The sequence below is a fragment of the Brienomyrus brachyistius genome, chromosome 18 (assembly GCF_023856365.1).
Source record: "Brienomyrus brachyistius isolate T26 chromosome 18, BBRACH_0.4, whole genome shotgun sequence".
NCBI lineage: Eukaryota > Metazoa > Chordata > Actinopteri > Osteoglossiformes > Mormyridae > Brienomyrus > Brienomyrus brachyistius.
Genome location: NC_064550.1, coordinates 9818516 through 9837314, shown reverse-complemented (window position 1 = coordinate 9837314; position 18799 = coordinate 9818516). Strand labels below are relative to the sequence as shown.

At 46.0% G+C, this 18799-nt stretch overlaps 1 protein-coding gene and 1 non-coding gene across 3 annotated transcripts in view; one reads left to right on the top strand and one right to left on the bottom strand.

Annotated features, from left to right (window-relative positions):
* Positions 1–65: 65 nt before the first annotated feature.
* The window catches only part of LOC125713332 (collagen alpha-1(XXVI) chain), a 41856-nt gene continuing 23122 nt past the window's right edge, over positions 66–18799 (bottom strand). For both annotated transcript variants that reach the window (XM_048984354.1, XM_048984355.1), the window contains exons 4-14: positions 12941–13002; positions 12492–12618; positions 11852–11968; positions 11060–11188; positions 8277–8363; positions 8049–8092; positions 7890–7952; positions 5339–5374; positions 4489–4533; positions 3864–3948; positions 66–2805 (exon numbers count right to left, since the gene is read on the bottom strand). In XM_048984354.1, coding sequence (XP_048840311.1) covers positions 2660–2805; positions 3864–3948; positions 4489–4533; positions 5339–5374; positions 7890–7952; positions 8049–8092; positions 8277–8363; positions 11060–11188; positions 11852–11968; positions 12492–12618; positions 12941–13002 — 941 coding nt within the window. In that variant the 3' untranslated portion in view covers positions 66–2659. The remainder of the gene's footprint in view (positions 2806–3863; positions 3949–4488; positions 4534–5338; positions 5375–7889; positions 7953–8048; positions 8093–8276; positions 8364–11059; positions 11189–11851; positions 11969–12491; positions 12619–12940; positions 13003–18799) is intronic.
* On the top strand, positions 8722–8795 carry trnat-agu (transfer RNA threonine (anticodon AGU)). The gene has a single exon. It is a non-coding gene; the product is annotated as a tRNA-Thr (tRNA).

Below are 18799 nucleotides of genomic sequence, written 5' to 3'. Positions count from 1 at the left end.
CTGTGACCATTAAGAACACACAGCAAACTCCATTCAAAAGCACATGCTTCAATATAACGTAGGCATTACGTCTTAAAGGGATTTATTGATGCGACTACAGTCCATGTAATCACCATAATAACATTTACAGGCACCATGATACAACATAAACACAAAATGAACATTGAGATGTCATTGACAGCTCCAGTACACTGATGGATCATAATTTTCAGCTTTGTTGCGATTCATTCATATATGGATCTTAACATGAGGTGCCAATAAGGTTGAAAGACGTTCCATTACATGCCCAAAAGTATTTTGAATACACCTTGTATTTACACATATTACACTGCAATCAATCAATTAATCAATCAATCAATCAATCAATCAGAAACAAAACATGTCAATGCACACATGTTGTACGAGATAATTAATTCCCTGCTTTCATTTCCTTCACTTCAACATTTAGAGAGCATCAGAAGAGTGGTAATGACTCTGATATTCCAGAATATCAGATTTAGACTAACAAGTGTATTACATAAAACCCCTGCTCGTAGACCTCAAGAGGCATTGATGGGGAGCAGAAGGTTCACAAGGACACGGTGAATGTCAATGTATAAATGTGTATAGAAATGTTCAAGCTTTGACTGAGCTTTACAGAAGCCTCTCTCACTGTCTGATTAACTAAAACTGTACAGCAGTGTTTCCCAACCCGGTCCTCGGGGACCCACAGACGGTCCACGTTTTTGCTCCCTATCAGCTCCTCACCAGACAGTCCATATTTTTGCTCCTGGGAGGGAACAAAAACATGGACTGTCTGCAGGTCCCCCAGGACCAGATTGGGAAACACTGCTCTACATAACCTGGCCTACATGAAAATCCCCAAGAGTTCTGGAATACCAGGCCTTGTTGTAAATGAAACAGACTGACAGTTTAATTTGTATGCTGAGAAGGACCTCAGTCAAGTCCTCCTTACAGTACTGTTATCAAGCTGCAGGCCTAAGCTGTGTTCTTCCCTCAGATACTGTAGTTAATAGCATTCCAAGTCAGAGATATTAAATAAGACAACATTAAAAAAAAAATCTGCTGAGATTATTAGAGCCTGGCTCTCGCATAAATGACTGAACAGACACATCTGTTCAGGATGTTGTTAATTTCATTACATGTGAAGTTCCTGAAAATGGCTTTTGGTTTATTATGATCAGGGATGGACATAACTGGTACGCAATTAAGCATTCACCTTTAAAAGTGATAAGTGCGACAACCGACTGTTTGCGTACTTATTTCATGTGCATTTGCGCTGCTATGACAAGAAAATACCTTGAATTTTAACCTGTATACTGCACATATAAGTAGAGTTAGCATATAAAGATTAAATGCATTTTGTTTTGTTTTCATTTCAGCGCAAATGCACATAAAATAAGTGTTACCACAATCGATTGTCGCACATATCCTTTTTAAAGGCGAATACGTACTTGCGTATCAGTTATGTTCACCCCAGATTATTATTGTGTTTGTACATTTAAAAAAACAATAAGAGAGAGATAATCTAAGAAAATGGCCACAGAGAGGCTGCGTATGCAGCGAAGATCAATCCCCCCCAAAGGGTCCAGATTCAAGCTACTGGGTGTTTCTCGACGTGCGTACTTTACCGTGTTCTCATGAACTCATTTTACATCATCTTCCATTGCCGATTCCGATACTCAAGTTTCAATACTCAAGAAAAGAAGTAAAAGGACGGTAAAAAATCCCCGGATGCCGTTCTTGCCTCGACCCAAAGATACTTCAGTTGGATCCTCGGCAAACAAGAACAATCTCATTGCACCCCCAGTTCATCTTGCTAAGACCACAAGTACGATTTCCGTGTTCTCGGTATTGGGAGACATCAACGAGCTTGGAAAAGCACCCCAACACTGCACACACAGCCAACACACGATTTAAATGAAACATACCGCATCATAAATTATGAAGCTCCCACGGAAAATGAAAGAATCCTTAGTGTCATTACTACCAATCAACTTCAAAGAAATATGTGCTTTAGATGAGATTAAATGTATAATTTTTATATGCAGTTTATAAATGCTCAAAAGAATTTAGAAAGATCACGCAGTGTTGATTAAGATTTTACGTGGAAACGCTGTTCATTTCTTATGGTGGCATCAACATTAATAATGGCTGTAGTTTAAACTCTGTACGACAGGAACTGAAATACTGCACGTAAATCTAATCAAAAACTGCACGGAGAGCCTTCGAAGGTCTGACAGAAATCACTCGTAGAAGTGTGAGCAAATTAAGACAAGTACATGCATTTAATTGTGCTCTATAAAAAGTACGACTGAAAACCACTTGGAGCACTTGAGACGACTGATACCATCAATATGCAAAAGCAATCAGTCACAGATACTAAAAAATGCACTAAAAAGCATCACAGTAAACACTGTGCATCCTGAATATCTATAAATAATGTTTTCAGAGGCCTTGAAAGAAACGGTGATAAAGATCGTGACAACGACGACATCACCGTATCGGAACTTGGCTGAGGAGCGGCCGCCTGTTATCCCGCCTAAAGCATGTCCCGAGATCCCAGCCCCTCAGTCCAAGGCCTGACACACAAGCTGACAGGCTCGCACGCCGGGCCATGACACGCCGGGCAGCGACACGCTGGGCCGCGACACGCTGGCTAATAGCCTAAGCTACGCTCTTTGCTTTTGGCAGCGGGGCTGCTTTCTCTTTGCAGTCTGGAGTGTGCTCTTTTAATTTTCACAGCAGGCACCGATAACGGGTCCGCGAAGAGATCTAATCCAGAACCCGTCTCTACTGGACTTTCTGCAGAGACAGAAGGGGGGGGGGGGGGGTGTTGGGGTGGGAGAAAATGAATTCAGACAAAAATACTGGTTGACCTTTGCACATACATCTTGAAATAAGTTAGCTTTGGCCAAGTTAATTGGATATGAATCTATGCCTGGCAGGTATGAACTCATGGGCAGATGCCCTATTAAGGAGGTCCTGGTTCCCAAACCTCTTATTGAGGCCTCAGCTATGTCATATATTTTTCCTTTCCCACCACCAGCACACCTGATTCAACTAATAAATGGTGTGAATCAGGTGAGCTTGCTCATGGAATAAAATGTGCGGAAAGGCCGAGGATCCCCAAGGAGAGCTTTGGGAGCCCCTGAAATAGGTTACGTATTTTCATTACATACTCAACGGCAAAATAATGAGCATGCTGGGTGAGTTTCTGCGTCCAAATTAAGCTCCGGAGTTTTCATGCGGTGAGAAGCTGCATCGCTCTAATAAACGCGGCCTCCCGAGAAACAGCCAGGTCTGTTGCATCACGTCTCCATCTCCGCTGCTGTGCTAAGGTCTCGTGAACCCTTAGCAGTTACAGGACTGGTATAGTTTGTCCCAGCCGGGCGAAATTTTAGTGTGTCAGACAGGGAACTCATGCCAAAATTATAACTTCATAAATCACTGAATAGGGGTGGATATGTGGCTTTGGTTTGTTGCGTAAATCATTTTTCCCCTAAAAAGTAAAAAAAAAAGCAAACGAAAGAAACCTGTTCTTTGAAATTTTTGCAAACTGCATGATAAGTGTGCATGTTTCTGCAGAACTTTTTATCTTTAGCTCTTCAACTGATAGTTTCATGTCAAGCAACATAGTTTTACTTGCTTATAAAGCCATAGAGCTGATCTGGCACCATGACTTACCAACTACGCTACCAGCTGGCGCCTTCCTTTGACTCTGCATATCAATCAAACACTCCACAATGTTAAGCCATTTGTTCTAAGTGACCAATCATTTGCTGCCGAATTAGCCCCGCCCACTCCTCCTTACTCTGAATCAATCATTTGCTGCGGAATGAGCCCCGCCAACTTCCTCTTACCATGAATGCCAAGCATGTGCTCCAGAATGAGGACCCTCTCGGCCAGGATTTTCAAGGCTTCCCTCAGCTGCTGCACTCCTTCTCCCTGAGGGACACACCCAAATCCAGGGTAACCACACCAGCCACAGTGAAGCAGGCCGCACGCTTGAAGCTTGCAGATGAGATGTTTTATTCAGCGTTCTCTTGACTGCTTGCTTTCCCAGACCTCAAGCCCAATTTATCACGTTCCATTCTGGACTTTGGTTCTCTATAAAACCCCTCACACTCGCAGTGAGCAAAATGTATAGATATATACGGCTGGAGCTGAACTCCCAATCACCATCGATGCTAATGTGACTAATTCCGACTGCTGATTTAAGGGTCCTAGCATACTGGATGACTGGGCTGAACTGAGATTAAAAATCAGCATTGGGATTATGGGAGTTGGGTAAACATCTCATGAATTGTGACATCATTCAATGATCAGTCTATATATGCAAATTCCATAACTGTCTCTCAGCAGAAATCCATTGGATCAGTGATGTCATCATCTGTGTCAGGGACATTCCAGTTTTAGCCGCCTGCTCTCAGCATATAGGTGTCATACATGTCGGTAGAGGATTCTAAATGCATCTTCTCTCTTTACCTCCTGCAAGCTCTCTCCTGGCTCACCCTTGGGTCCGGGTGCACCCTACGATGACACATATGCAATAACCACACTCAGGCACGACAAACCCAGCAGACCATCGCTATAAAAACATCAGCTGTGCATCCCAAAGTGTCATATACACACACACACACACACACACACACACACACACACACACACATATATACATACATACATACATACATACATACATACATATATACATACATACATATGTACATAGCTCACAGAAAGTGTTGGGACACTCAGTAAATTCAATAAAAATGTGGCAAATTTATTGTTTTCATAACAAAATCTGCACAGATATTTTCTTCTATTGTGTCATAATGCTTTTGACTGACTTATTCAGTTCTTTTCTTGCCATTTTGATATTAATTACAATCCTAGTCATTGGCTCCCTTATGGATACGAAACACAAATATTTGGTGTTTAATGTTCTTGCAAAGTTGTTGCTTATTAAAAAGCCCCCAATGAGACTGTTTGCCAATGAACTTTTTAACTCAAAACAGCTCTTTTAGAACTATAATTTGAGTTTCAGTTTATTACTACTTGAAATAAAAGTTTTACTTACAACTACTGGTTATTTGTAACATGATGCTACATATATCTTGTTTTGAATAAATTGAATAAACAAGTGAATAAAGTAATGATTTTTGTAATGAAACCAATAAATTAGCAATTGTTTTACTGAATTAAGCAAGCGTCCCAAGCCTTTCTGTAGGCACTGTGTATATGTTTTGATCTGGGAGAATATACTGTAAGTTAACATGTGCAGTGTGCAGAATCAGACTGCAGTGATTGTGCAGTTTGGAGGCCCGTGACTCACTGGAAGGCCATGCTGTCCTGCGAATCCAGGAGGTCCCTGCGAGGAGAAGAAAGCCAACATTACAGTGCATACAGAGACACACACACACATAGACCGACACACACACACACACACACAGCACTAGCCAACACAAATGTCATGACAAAGAGGCCTGTGTTTTTGTAGCAAACCGGACACCGTGCCCTGACTGTGCGAGCGCTCGCCGATGGGCACCCTGCAGACCTGCCTTGACAAGGCGTGACTAATGAACTAGCCGGCTGACTGACAGGCCTGCTACAATACCCTGACCGGGGGGGGCATTCGTTCCGAGCGGCTGAACTTTTTTTTAATAAACTTTTTAAGACTGTAATAGAAGGAGGGGGACAGGAAGCAGCAGGTGTGAGGCTGAGCGTGGGCCACGGCGTGGAGTGGCGTGCGGAGCCGGCTGCGGCCATGACGCCCACGGAGCCGGAGGTCGCGCAGGAAAGGCAGAGCTTGCAGAGGAGCACAGTGACGCGCGAATCAGAGCCTCTGCACAAATGCACGTGTGCTGAGGGTCTCCGGATACGCAGGCTTGTATTCGGGGGATCGTTCTAACTGGCTGCGGCAGGATTCCTTGTGTGTGTATGAGCACGGGTGTGCATGTGTGTGTGTGCGAGCGGGTGTGTGTGTGTGTGTGTGCACAGGCTCTATGGCCGTTTCCTCGTTAACTGTCTAACATGAGTCTGTTGGCAGGTCTTTTTCCTCATGCATTAAATACGGTGCGGCAAACATCTTACAGATGAGCCGATTGTAACCATAAACATTTTCTGAGCTGTACGATAAAACAGCCATCTGACAGGTCTTGAGGACAATTTAATCAGCATTACTTCAGTGACTATCTGTTACCCCTCCATTTCAATCCCCCCTCTCCCAAAGCTTTTTACAGCTCACCAACGCCCCCACTGGACAAAGAGAAAATAACACTGTTTGATATGTTGGCGTTCCCAGATCTCTTGCCTGTATTGGCTCAGCCTGTGCTCATGCTACGTCTGATTTCCTCATTTGACGCTTTTATCCAAAGCAACTTGCAGATTAACCCATTTATATGGGGGGGGGTGTGGTAATTCACTGGCACAGTTCAAGTGAAGCATCTTCATAGCAACATGATCCCCTCTGTGGACTTGAACCAAAAACATTCTGGTTAATAAGGCCACAATGCCCCCCCCCCCAACTCCCTGCCTGTTCTCAGTCACAGAGCAGCAGACAGTGTGACTCTTTCGGCACTTCAGCTCAACTCATGTCAAGCCGCTTTATCGTCATTTCACACACAAGAAACGACACTGCGATTCTTCAGATCATCAGACAGCTAGAACAAAGAACAGCCAAACAATAAACGCTGACAATAAATACTAAGGGGGAAAAAAACAATGCGCAGCAGTACTCAATAACAACAATGACTCAGTGCAAACAGTACAAGCGGTAAGTAGGTGCAAAATAATAACAAAAACACTGTTAATTGTGAAACCGCTTGTTTCTCTGTGTTCACATCCAAACTCTCTGTATCATGGAAGAATCAATCAGTCGTCCAACAAACAGTTTAATGAACACTGAAGATTATAGTCCTTAAGAATAGTAACCCTGTATCATACGTAATGCTCAGTATCAGTTTGAAGCTTTTTATCTTATCACGATTAGTAAATCAACAGTGATACACCAGCATCACTATGAGCCAAACTTTTATCTCATTTTCGTAACAGATGTTCATATCCAATAAATGCATAATGCCTACGTCTCCCTGCATTATGTATGCTGTACTTGCTGTGTCTTCACATACTGTTGTTCAGCAAATGCTGTTTTTAGCTCAGGATTGTATCTGTGGAAGAGTCTTAAGCTGCCAAAGAAAATTATGCTTAAATTATCTATAAATTACGTTCATGTTTAAATTCTCTGTTGGTGTAAAACGTATTAGCTCAGCCATTTCAAAACCTCTCCAAAACCCTCCCTTGCATTTGCATCATATGTAGCCATATACCTGTATGTATTTGATATGTCAATGGCTTGCCCTCCTTTTTAGCTAACCAATACCTCATCACATTATTTAACAAATTAAGTTAAATAAACGAGTCGGTGGTGAAATGTGACAAACACATGGAATGGCTGAGGTGCCCCTGAGGAGATGTTTGGGAACTGAAGTGGTGTTCATCTAGCCATCCAACAAAATATCAGTAACTTTTTGGAGAAAAGAAGAAATTGTTTTTTTAACTATTATTTTGTATCATGTTACTGATCATTTGCATACATTCTAATGATAAACTGTTTTTTCCTGAGGAAATATACATTTACTCCCTAGGTAGTTTTAAACGTTTTGTTTTAAAACGTTTAAGACTTTGACAGTACTTTATTACATATAATAGGTTCAGATGGATAGAACATATTTTTTAATTGAAGAATTTCAGTGTCCAGCGTAATAATGAATATCAATATTGTAGTCAACACTAGTGTTAACTGTGGATATTAGTCATCACGTTCAAAGCAGGTGAATAACCTGAGATGAAGACGTAAAGTTCTTTCATACACGTTAGCTCCTCACCTTTTCTCCAGGATCTCCTTTAGGTCCTGGATCTCCAGTTTTTCCAACGATGCCTCCCTCCGCCTGGAACATACCATGGGACCAGGTTTGTGTTCCGCTAGGCCTTATGCTGTCACATTCAGGCATTCCAGCAGACACGCTACTCCAACCCATACTTACATGTCGCCCAGGTAGTCCTAGGTCCCCCACTGGCCCCGCGGGCCCTGTGGAAACAGCATGCAAACGTTTGAGTTCACAAAATGAGCTCTCTGCTTCAGCCATTTCCACCTGCTGCTGGTAAGGTTAGTGTGTCACATGACCAGTCAGATGTCCTCATCTTTAATGTGCATTAGTACAGAAAGTTATGGGAAAATCCTAAAGATTTGTGGTCATTCGGATCCTTCCTACCTGGGGGTCCGGGGGGCCCGGGCGGACCTGGGGGGCCCGGTGTCACTTGGTGGCTTAGATGAGGCACAGTGTAGAGGAGTTCTTCATCTGCAAACACCAAGAACGAGACTGGGAGCTAAGGTGGTTTCTGCTAATTACTGTTTCTTGTTCCCTAACAAACAATAGGGCCTGACACAATGGATGTTTCTCAATACCAATAATGCAACGATCATACTTGTGAGTTTGGCAAGACCGGTCTTGCTAATTTGCCTCCCAAGAATAAACTTGGGACACAATGAATCATGGGATTGGTCTCATTTGGCAATGAATACCAATCTCAATTGGAATCTCAATACCAAGAGCACCAAGGTCGTACTTGTGGTCTTGGCTGGACCGGTCTTGCTAACTTGCCTTCCAAGAACAAACTTGGGGTGCAATGAATCACAGAATTAATCTTGTTCATGGAGGTGCTGTGGCTTAGATGGTTAAAGTGCCTGTCTAGTAAACAGGAGACCCTGGGTTCAAATCCCAGCAGTGCCTTACGCATTATGTCATTAAGTTGCATGTGAGAATAACCCTATGAAAACCTAATGCTATGTGGGCAGTGGTGGCTTAATGGTGAGGGAAGTGCACTTGTAATCAAAAGATTGCTGGTTTGAATCCCCAACCAGCAAGACACCACTGACATACCCTGAGCAAGGTACCCCCCCCCCCACAAGCACTGCTGTGCCACCTATGGGTTAAATGCCAAGGACACATTCTGTTGTTGTGTGCTGTAGTGTGTCAATAATGACTGCTGATCACCAAATTCCAACTGAGAATGCAACCAGTGTATCCTTGATATTTGGGGTAGAACAAGATCCCAACATCCAGGGATTTTTACTATCCTCGTATACTTGTGTTTTTACTATTGGAACTGGTCTTTGGCAATGGAAGATGACGTAAAATGGGTACATAAGAACACAAGTACGGTCAAGGATGGATATTGAGAAACGCCCAACATGTGGATGGCCCTCATGAACCTCACCTTATAAGCGCCCATCATGGCCAAAGAAATGATTTCCCTGTGTTTACTTTTTTTCAGAGACAATCCACAGGACTCCCTAACTCTGCTGTAAAAATGTCACAATAATCCTTCCCTTAATAAGGGAGCCATGTTGTCGAGCTCGCCTCTCCCTCACCAGGATCAGGAATGGGACTTTGAGAGCTCAGTGCTCAGCTACAGTGGATGATTAACATGCAGATCTCACACAAATGGCAAATGGGCCTGTGGGAACACTCCCTGTGGAACTCATTTCTGGGGCTGCAGCAGTCTGCCCAGAGAACCCCACCAGCATTATGGCCTGATTTGAGGGCCTCGACTTCCCTTTTTATTGGGCAGGTTTTTGGCTTGGGGGGCAGACTTTGGTTGCCAGAATGGGGCTGCTCTGCTGACAACTTACAAATTGGGTTTGATTTACAGCAGGCTCACTGCAGCCAGTGCTGAGCCCTAAACGAAGCCAGCTTCCTAATTGAATACAGCTTGCTGAAGCCAGTGCCACAGTGGGTGGCTGCTGCCCTCTAGTGTTGAACACTAGGCAAACCTTTTTTTTTGCACAAGAGATGTTAAAAACCAAAAAGAAAAATAATCTACTATACAAAAGTTCGACTTGCACAAAAAGCAAATCTAGGTCCCGTTTTCTAACAGGGCTAAAAATAAATTTAACATGTGCAGCATGTTTTAATTTGATATAAACTGTGGTATGCAGATAATTGCCAGATAATAATTAAATAACAAAGTTACAAAGTTAATAGATAACAGGATAGATACTTGATATCTACTGCTAAAACATGGAGCTGCTTATAAAACGCAATGATGCTCCTAAGCTCAGGTTGACACTGCGACTTCCTGAATGACAGCCTTTATGTCGTTTCTGTGAGAAGTCTGTCTCCGACCGGCCCCCACTTCCTCAGCGCCGTGGACATTTACGTTGGTCTGGGGCGGGTTGAGCCGCCACGGACCATCTGGCTTTTCACGAGCTGACTTGAGTGGCTCACGGAGAGCGCGGGTGAGAGGGGCCGCGTGGCCCTCTGGGGCCCAGTTGTGGAGGCACGCTTCTTAACGAGAACCGGGTGCCCCCCCCTCCCCGCCATGCAGCCAGCGTTTCTTTAGCACACAGTGACGCCTCGGATCGTTACGGTCCACATAAAGGATTCAGGGGTCGCTTGTTTTACAAAACTTTTTTCCCGAGACAGAGCCAAAACGTCTCTGCTGCCCTCTCACACCTTCATTCTTTCTCTTTACACTTAATGGAGCACAAAATTCGCTCACAGACCCCCCCCCATCCAGGCTCAGCCCTCCCTGAAAGGTAATTTCATAGAAACCATAACTAATATTGTCATAACTACACTATTGTTACAGTCACAAATTCAGGAAAAGGCCTAAAAATATGAAGGCAATGGAACATCAGCTCAGGGCTGCCAGTCCTCACGCATCCGGCGTGATGCTCACATTTTCAGACCGTCCTGCTCACGCAAGAAATCTTACAGCAAATCTAAATTATTCCATTATAAACCTAAAATTAGTTACTTCAAAATCGCTGGTGCAGTTTGCAAACTCTGCAGACTATTTACAAGGTGATTAAACTATTACATACATGCAAATGCGTGTGGATGTCTGTGCAGACTTGCCGCAAATTAAAAATCTCAGTCCAGCCAGCTGACCGAAGTTGGCAGCTCTGCCAGCCGGACCATACAGCCCCGTTTGTTACGGTGTCTGTCGCCCACCGGAACACATTTCATAATCTGCGTGTAAACCCACTCACCCTGGCCCAGCTGCCTACTGTTCAGGATGAACATGTCACCGCGGAGGGGGAAAGGGGAGGCCGGGCCTGGTGGCCCAGGAGGCCCAGGTAGACCCTTCTCTCCCTGGGGTCCTCTCTGACCCGGGGGTCCTGTGGGGGGAGATGTTAAGAGACATTGAAGATACTCACCAGGGATGGACTTCCCAAACCCATAGTCGCAACTGAATGAGTCCAGCTATCTAAGTCGCTAACGGGACCCTTTAGGAAATGCAGCCCGGTATGTTAGGGGACAGGCTGAGAGACAGGCTGCTGGTATCTGTGACAAAGGGGGTCAAACTGGGCATGACGAGGGATTGTGAGCCTTGTCATGGGGCTAATAATGCTGAGATTCAAGATTCAATTCAAAGATTCAAGGCTTTATCACACACAAGGTATTGTGTCAGAGAGGACCTGGGGTTACATGTGAAGTGAGCAACTCTGGCATAGAAACAGTGACAGCAGAAATACATTTCAATAGTCATATGATAATAAACAGAGAGAAAAATAACAATAACTATACCGAAAAATAGTTATACTGAGATCAAAAATTAAAAAAGCAAAAATTATACTGCAGAATAAACTGTGATGTGCAGCACAGCTATAAGAAAATGCACAGGACACAGATCAGTGGGGATGTGTCAGGATTATGGGGTGATGCTGCTTTACTATATTCCTATAGTGAGTTAATGTTCAGAGGAGGGAGAGGGGCATGTGCCCTAGGCTTGTGTCTGAGTACCGGTGATAGCACCCAGATTTGGGGTGCTGGGTTCTCACCTCTAGGTCCCATGGGGCCAAGCTTTCCGGTGAGCCCCAACGCTCCTGGGGAGCCAGGAGGTCCAGCCGATCCGGGAGCACCTGGGGGCCCCATTGGCCCCGGGGGCCCTCTGACACCTGGAGGATGAGTCATCATTTCTATAGATTTGTTTGAAAGTCTTGTAGTCAAGTGAAGTCGTGTCTCATTACAAACACAATAAAGTGTTGGGAGACACAGACTTTTCTATAATATCCCCAAAGTGTTTGTGTGTATATATACATAACGCATATACTTCCTTCCTTCCATCCATCCATCCTCTAACCACTTAGCCTACTCAGGGTTACCATAGGGCCTGGAACCAATCCCAGGCAGCACAGAACATAAGACAGGGGACACCCTGTACAGGATATGAGTCCATCATTGGGCTCATTTTATATAATGTGATTAAATCAGATCAGATTCTCCTAGACAAATCTGAAAAAGCATTGCTAGGATGTACAATATGTGGAGTGTGTATTTTTCTAAATCAATTTAAAAATTGCCGCTCACTCAGCAGCTAAATAACTCGATAAAGAAGCCGACCGCCAGCCTGTCTGCAGTATCAAACATTCTGCACAGCCGGTCAGTTCTGCGTGTGTTTGGTTAAATACACCCTCTCACCTGGAAGCCCGACCACGGGGGGTCCTAAGGGCGTGGGGTTGGGTGCGCCCACCTCATTATCGGTCGATCCCTCATGCAGACGGTTGGCTGCAGTGGTAGCTGGCAAGGTCTCCCTCAGCAACAGGATCTAGTGAAGAAAGGGACCCTGTTTCATGGTCTGCTGCACGGAGGTGGAAAGTTCAGGTCCAGAAAGTACAAATACAGATTTTGTTTCAACCAACCAGTGATTGTGACTCTTTATGCTCAACTGATTGGTTGAAACTAAATCTTGGTCTGGATTTGTACTTTCTGGACCTGAAGGTTACACCTCTGTTGCTGTGTTCAGGACTGGCTCGTCCGTTAGATGGCTCTTTTTCCGAAGCCAGAGACATGCTCTCTGTCCCATTTGGCTGTTTGCTCACGTAATGTTTGACACGCAGCAGCCGGCCTGGTGTGATCCCAGAAATTACCTTGGACTCAACAGTGCTCAGTCTTTCACTCAAGTCTGTGAAGCTGCTGCAGTTCATACACTCTGCAGGGGCAGACAGAAACAGAGAGACGGACATTTAGTGGGCGGCCTCAACGGTGATGTGGGCCCTGTTCAACTGACACGGGGGGGGGAATCATTTCATCACAACCACAGCCTCTCTGAATAAAATAAACTATTTCAATTCCATTTGAGGGAAAGACCACAGCTTTTTGTGGCTGACAAGATGACAGAGGTGTCCAGAAAGTCAGAAGAAAAACAACCCCAACATCAGATGGGTCCCTCCTGGGCTCCTCTCAGTGTGAGGGGCTGCTGGCATCACGTCCTGAGCACCACTACACCAGCAAGCTGGCCAATCAGGAGTTACGTGCTGATACAGCAGTACAGTGATTAGATGTCCTTCGGACTCATTACCCTCACCCGAACCAATGGCCATAGTCGATAGCACTTTGACCTCTGTAAGACCCGCCCACCACCATGTGCACCAATCAGGTGTCATCTTGGTGAAGAATGACCTGGACAAAAAAAAAAAAAAACACCATCCCAGTAGGTGCACCCAGGGTGGGAGGCAAAATTATCAATAATTTGGTCTTGAAAAACCCAGACTTATTCTCTGCAAAGAAAATGATTAATTGCCTTACAATTATAATTGTACAAATATATCTAAATGGAGTTTGGAATAAGCAGTCTGGAAAAACTCAGTATGTATTTTAAGATTAAACCCAGGAAAAAACTGTCTCACTGGACCAGCCGAGCCATGAATTCTGTTACGGGGTTGACTGATAAATGCTTTAGCACACCCAAGGCCGTCTGGCTTTGATTTGCTCATGGCCTGAGTCCAGGTGCCCTTTGATTAGTCACAACAAATGCTACATTCTCAAGTTCCCTTCATTCCATCTTTGGATGCAAGAACATCCAGCGCAAAGGTGTTCTTGAAACAGAACTCAAAAAGCCAGGCATAGTTTTAGTTTGCTGGCATGTTTCTGTCTCAGAGACAATGTGCAGTGTTTGTTCTGGCCCGATCTCACATCATAATGTGCCAAGTTCTACAGAAACCAACCGCATGGGCTCAATAAAAGGAGAAAACTGACCAGAGGTCCCTCAAACGGTCGGACCATTAAAAGGTGGCACGTCGTGTGAGTCACTGGCCAGACTGGGCTCTCCCACCTGCTCACTGTGGAATTAATCACGCGACCATTATGGGTGTGGAGTCGATGCAGGTAAGCAGAAGGTACGAAGCAGAGGAGCCACTTGGACAGGATGACAGTCCATCACGGACACACCAACGGGGGGCTTTAGAGATGACAGCTTGCATATCTACTTGGGTATGAACAGTAGGGATACATCCTTACCAATATTGTGGGACTACTGTCTGCATTTGGGGGGCGGGTATCAGGGAAGATTTGGTCCCTATCAGCATTACACCAAATCTACGTCCTTGAAAGCGCATGTAGCAGGGAGATCTATTTCTGTCATGACCTCATAGCTGGGGGACTGCAGTGCCACCATGCTGTGCCAGTGTAAGGCATCGCCAGGAAGAAAGCGACATAGAAACGCTATGGTGTGGTTTAAAAGCAAGATTTTCAAAAGCTGTTGTCCCATCTGAATGCCAAGAATAATCAGACTCCATGCGACTGATAGATTCAGGGGCTTATCTGTCAAGAAGCATGTAAAATGCAACACGCGCTTCCTGATCTTAACTGCACACTGTGAGACACTGCAGTTAAGCCTTGTCAGTCTAAATTAAGAAATCCCCACTGCAGTGCTCAAGGCCTGGGAGCCGACGGCGCAGTTTAATTGTGGAGGGAAATGTGGAGGCAATAATGAGAAAGATACACAGTTGCAGAAAGATACAGAAAGAGGCAGCTTATAGAGACACAAGAGCCTTTGTTTGGAGCTTAAGGCTGACTGTGCCCACATCAGCAGACTGCACATCTCCTGTACAACAACATGTGTTCAGCAGGGGAAATCTATGCTGGACCTTATCAGGATCAAACCAAATGAGGGTATAGTCACCACAGTTCCTTCCTGGATCTGCTAAATGCAGACGTCGGACACAAAGCGCAGTTTGGTCTGAAAAAGCTAGGATCTCTAAAAGCCAGTAAACTTTAATACACGTAATTAAATATCAATAAACCTCAGGGCACATGTCGGCGTGATCCTCGTATGTCTAACACACACAAGCACGCACAGGATGAGAAGCATGAATGCTTGAGTACAAATGTATTGTACGAATGTACGAATGATGTACGGTATTCCCCTAGCGGAGGAAATTTGAGGGCTCTGCTTCTACTAATTAGCAGGTGAAGCTACAGTGACACACACAGGAGCAAAGGGATTTGGTGGAGATGGGATTTCCGGTTCGGAAGGAGAAACTATATTTAAACGTTGCAGGTCCCCCTCCCCCCTATTCGAAAGCTGTGGCCCCCAGCCAAGGATGAATCCTGGGAGAAACCCTTCAGAGGGTCATGGTCACTGCTTGATGTACCACCAGCCACTGCCGGTAACAAGGACGTAACTTCTACTGCACCTGCGTATGGTCCACTTCCCCAGCAGAGCCATTAGAGAAGAAGGACACAGTGTCTTCATGACCTGCCATCAGAGAAAGGCGTCCACTAGCCTCCAATGGCCCATTTGGTCAACGAAATCCCAGTCCTTCCCTCAAGGAAGACCTACCTTTGGCCAAGTGCCCCCCCCCGTCCAACACAAAGTATGTAGCTCCGACCGTACTATCCAGGAGCATCTCCAAAGGTATCAATCACGCAGTAAAGTTTTGACAGAGAAACGTTAAGATCCATGGCAGTAGTGGACGCTTAATGGCAAGGAAAGCATGCAGTTCACTGGGGGGTGGGTGGTTACTGATGAAATTAAAGCTTCATTCTGTCCATTGTTAAGCCACACAAAGCTTTACCTCCAGGACTGTTTCCACCATCATATTTCCACGATAAACCATGACAAAGCGTGCAGTTTGCATTCATCCGTACGAGGGACCCGTCAGCGACGAAGACCAGAGAAATTATGTGTATACTGCACATTCTGTACACATTGTAAAAGAAAAAATAACAGAGTATTAAGCACACAAGTGCAATCGTTTATTTATGCTTTGGCAGGGCTCTCTCTCTCTCAGTTTGTCTGTCCAAAGTGAAAAAAGTGTTTAGTGTCTGCAGTCTACAACTCAGAACATTTCAGTCACCCACAGCTAGAGCTATAGCTAAATAATTAGTGAAATTAACATGCAATTCTTTCTAGTAGAGTGAGCTGAGGGAAGGGGCTAGTTCGGGTTCTTCGAATTGGACTGATATCGGCTGCCATATGTGCATTTTCTCGCAATTATCCGATGGTGTTTTCATACTGCCTTGTGTGATCGCTGCTCCAGAAACAAACTACTTTAAGTAAGAAGTAAACTTTTAACCAGTAAACTGACGCTACCTGGATTTGTGCTCCTGGTTGTAATAGAGATACAAAAATATCACGGTCTGTCTTTTCATCTTTGTCCCTGCCTGTCACGCTGTGGGAAACATGACATGAGCTGCCCTCTCATTCAGGACGTACTACCACAGAGGAGCGGATTCCTAATCTGGCAGAGCACCATGCCGACCAAACACGGCACGGGAAGCATGGAATTACACTGATAGAAGCCGACAGATGCCGCTGCGAGTGTACTGACCATCCATAAGTAAAAGTGCTCGCGAGCAGGAATGAATCTGCTGCCAGTCCGCATCGTGAGTCAAATTAATCCCAGCACACGCACATGCACATGGGCGTACAAATCAGTGCAAGCAGGGTCTCGTCACCGTAGAGGGATGTTGAAATTTACATGTCGGGAATTGCACTTGTTTTCAAGGGCTAATGCTGCATGCGGGTTAGCGGATACGGAGACGGAGCCGCATCCCGCCGCAGCAGTACATGGGGGCGGGGGGGGGGGGGAGGGGGGGGGTTCAGGCACATTCCACGCTCTGCAGCTGCACCGCGCCTCACAATTGGGGACAACCTGCAGACAGCTGGGAATGAAATCCTGTCTGCGAGGATCAGGCCGAGGGGCGGAAATTACTGATGACCCCCCTCCCCCCAGCAGGAAAAAAAATCCCCGATATATACACGGTCTGGCAGGCGCAAAGAATCGGTAAATTGCAGATGACCCCAGCAAAAAAAAAAAAAAATACAGTCTGTCTAACTTCATAAAGACATGTTTTTACATCCCCTGAAGAGAAACCTCATCCACATCCTGACCTGAATAACAGAGGCCGTTGGAAAAGGGGGGGGGGCGTGGCGAGCGGGGTTGGTGGTTCTGGGGTTCTGGGTCATGAGCTCTCGGGAAAGCGAGTCCAAACAGAAACAACGTGGGAAGGGCCAAGCGGGCTGCCTGAACGCATGGAAACCAAACACCACCCGGAGCCACGGCCGACCCCGAGCTCGAACCCCCGTCCATCTGTTTTCCACCTTGAAAGAAAGATTCCCACGCGCCCCCACCCCGCCTTTAGAAAAATGGTTCCGACATGGCAAGCTCTCCTCAGGCGCAGGTACCCGCCAGGTGCCCGGACCTGTCATGGCGGACTACCCAGCAAAGCTCTCCGATTATGGGCCGCGGGCTTCACGCACTCGCTTCCAGATGCGTCGCCGCAAAGGGACGGGCCGCAATCGGCGGTCGCATGGCCGCTGACTCCGGCTCCGGGAGACCAAATTACGCCGTCCAGCCCTCGGGCCTCAGGAAAGCGGGATCGGCAGCGGAATGAAAACAGAGGGTCAACGGCTGCCTCTCTGCCCCGACTTCTAAAGCGCCGGACACCCCTGGAGCGTGACGCGCAGTGCACACGTCAACTCCGCTGAACGGCGACGTTTCAATGCCAGGGGTCGTGTCGTTCTAGCTGAAAGGAAGCAGCTGAACTCACAAGGCAGCACCATTTTACCTTAGTGTCACCTGGCTGAGGAGCTGAAAGAAGACTGAGCAAATTATTATGTGTTTGTATTAAAAAAAAAAGCCTAATGGAAATTAGCATCGTGACTCGAGTATGACGTAGCAGCGGCACACCTGAAGTGATTCCAAGAACGAGGAAGAGAAGCTGATCTTAAATGAAGAGCCACGGAGATTGTGGTAGTTGAAGACGGGAGCGAATCAGACTTCAAAACACAGGAGCACCGTGAACAGGCCTGAAAGCGACTCCCCGTTTCTCCCCGCGTTCGCGGCCGAGAGGCGCACTGTCGGACGAGGGGAGCCTCAGGATCCGTCAGTGGGCGTCAAAAAAGTGGAAAGACTCGAGTGCTCCCTGAAGAGCGGGCCGTAAAGCAGGCGCACTCTGCGAACGATGAAGACGGACGATTGACAGCGGCCGAATGCGTTCTCCAGATGGGAGAGCAGACTGGGAGGGAGAGGGGGGGGGTCTATCTGCCTGAAGTCTGCGCCAGCAATTCCCCCCCCCCGGGGGTCGGCAGAGGCTGAAAGACTAGAGGGACAGTTACTGTCTTAGACATAGACCCCCCACTCCCTGAATCACGAAGGCAGATGCGCGTGTGTGTTCCAGCAGTAGCAGCCGGCGGAGGGACCCGCTCATGCTAGCCACACGGGTCCGACACGCCCCATCACACATAGCTGTGGACGCATTTCCCAAGAAATTCCTCCCTGCAGATAAATATACATGCGCTGCTGGGCCCCAGTGCATCCTTGTGGTTGCACTGGCAGCACCCTTATGCAGGGTACAAAAAAGACACATAGCCTTTTTGGTATAAATAAAATACAAAAATACACAGAAACACAAAACAAAGCGCAGACTAGCTGGCAGAAACAGCTTTGGTCTGGTCTGGAGAGGCGGGCAGCGGTCGTATCAGGATTTCGACAGAGACTGTT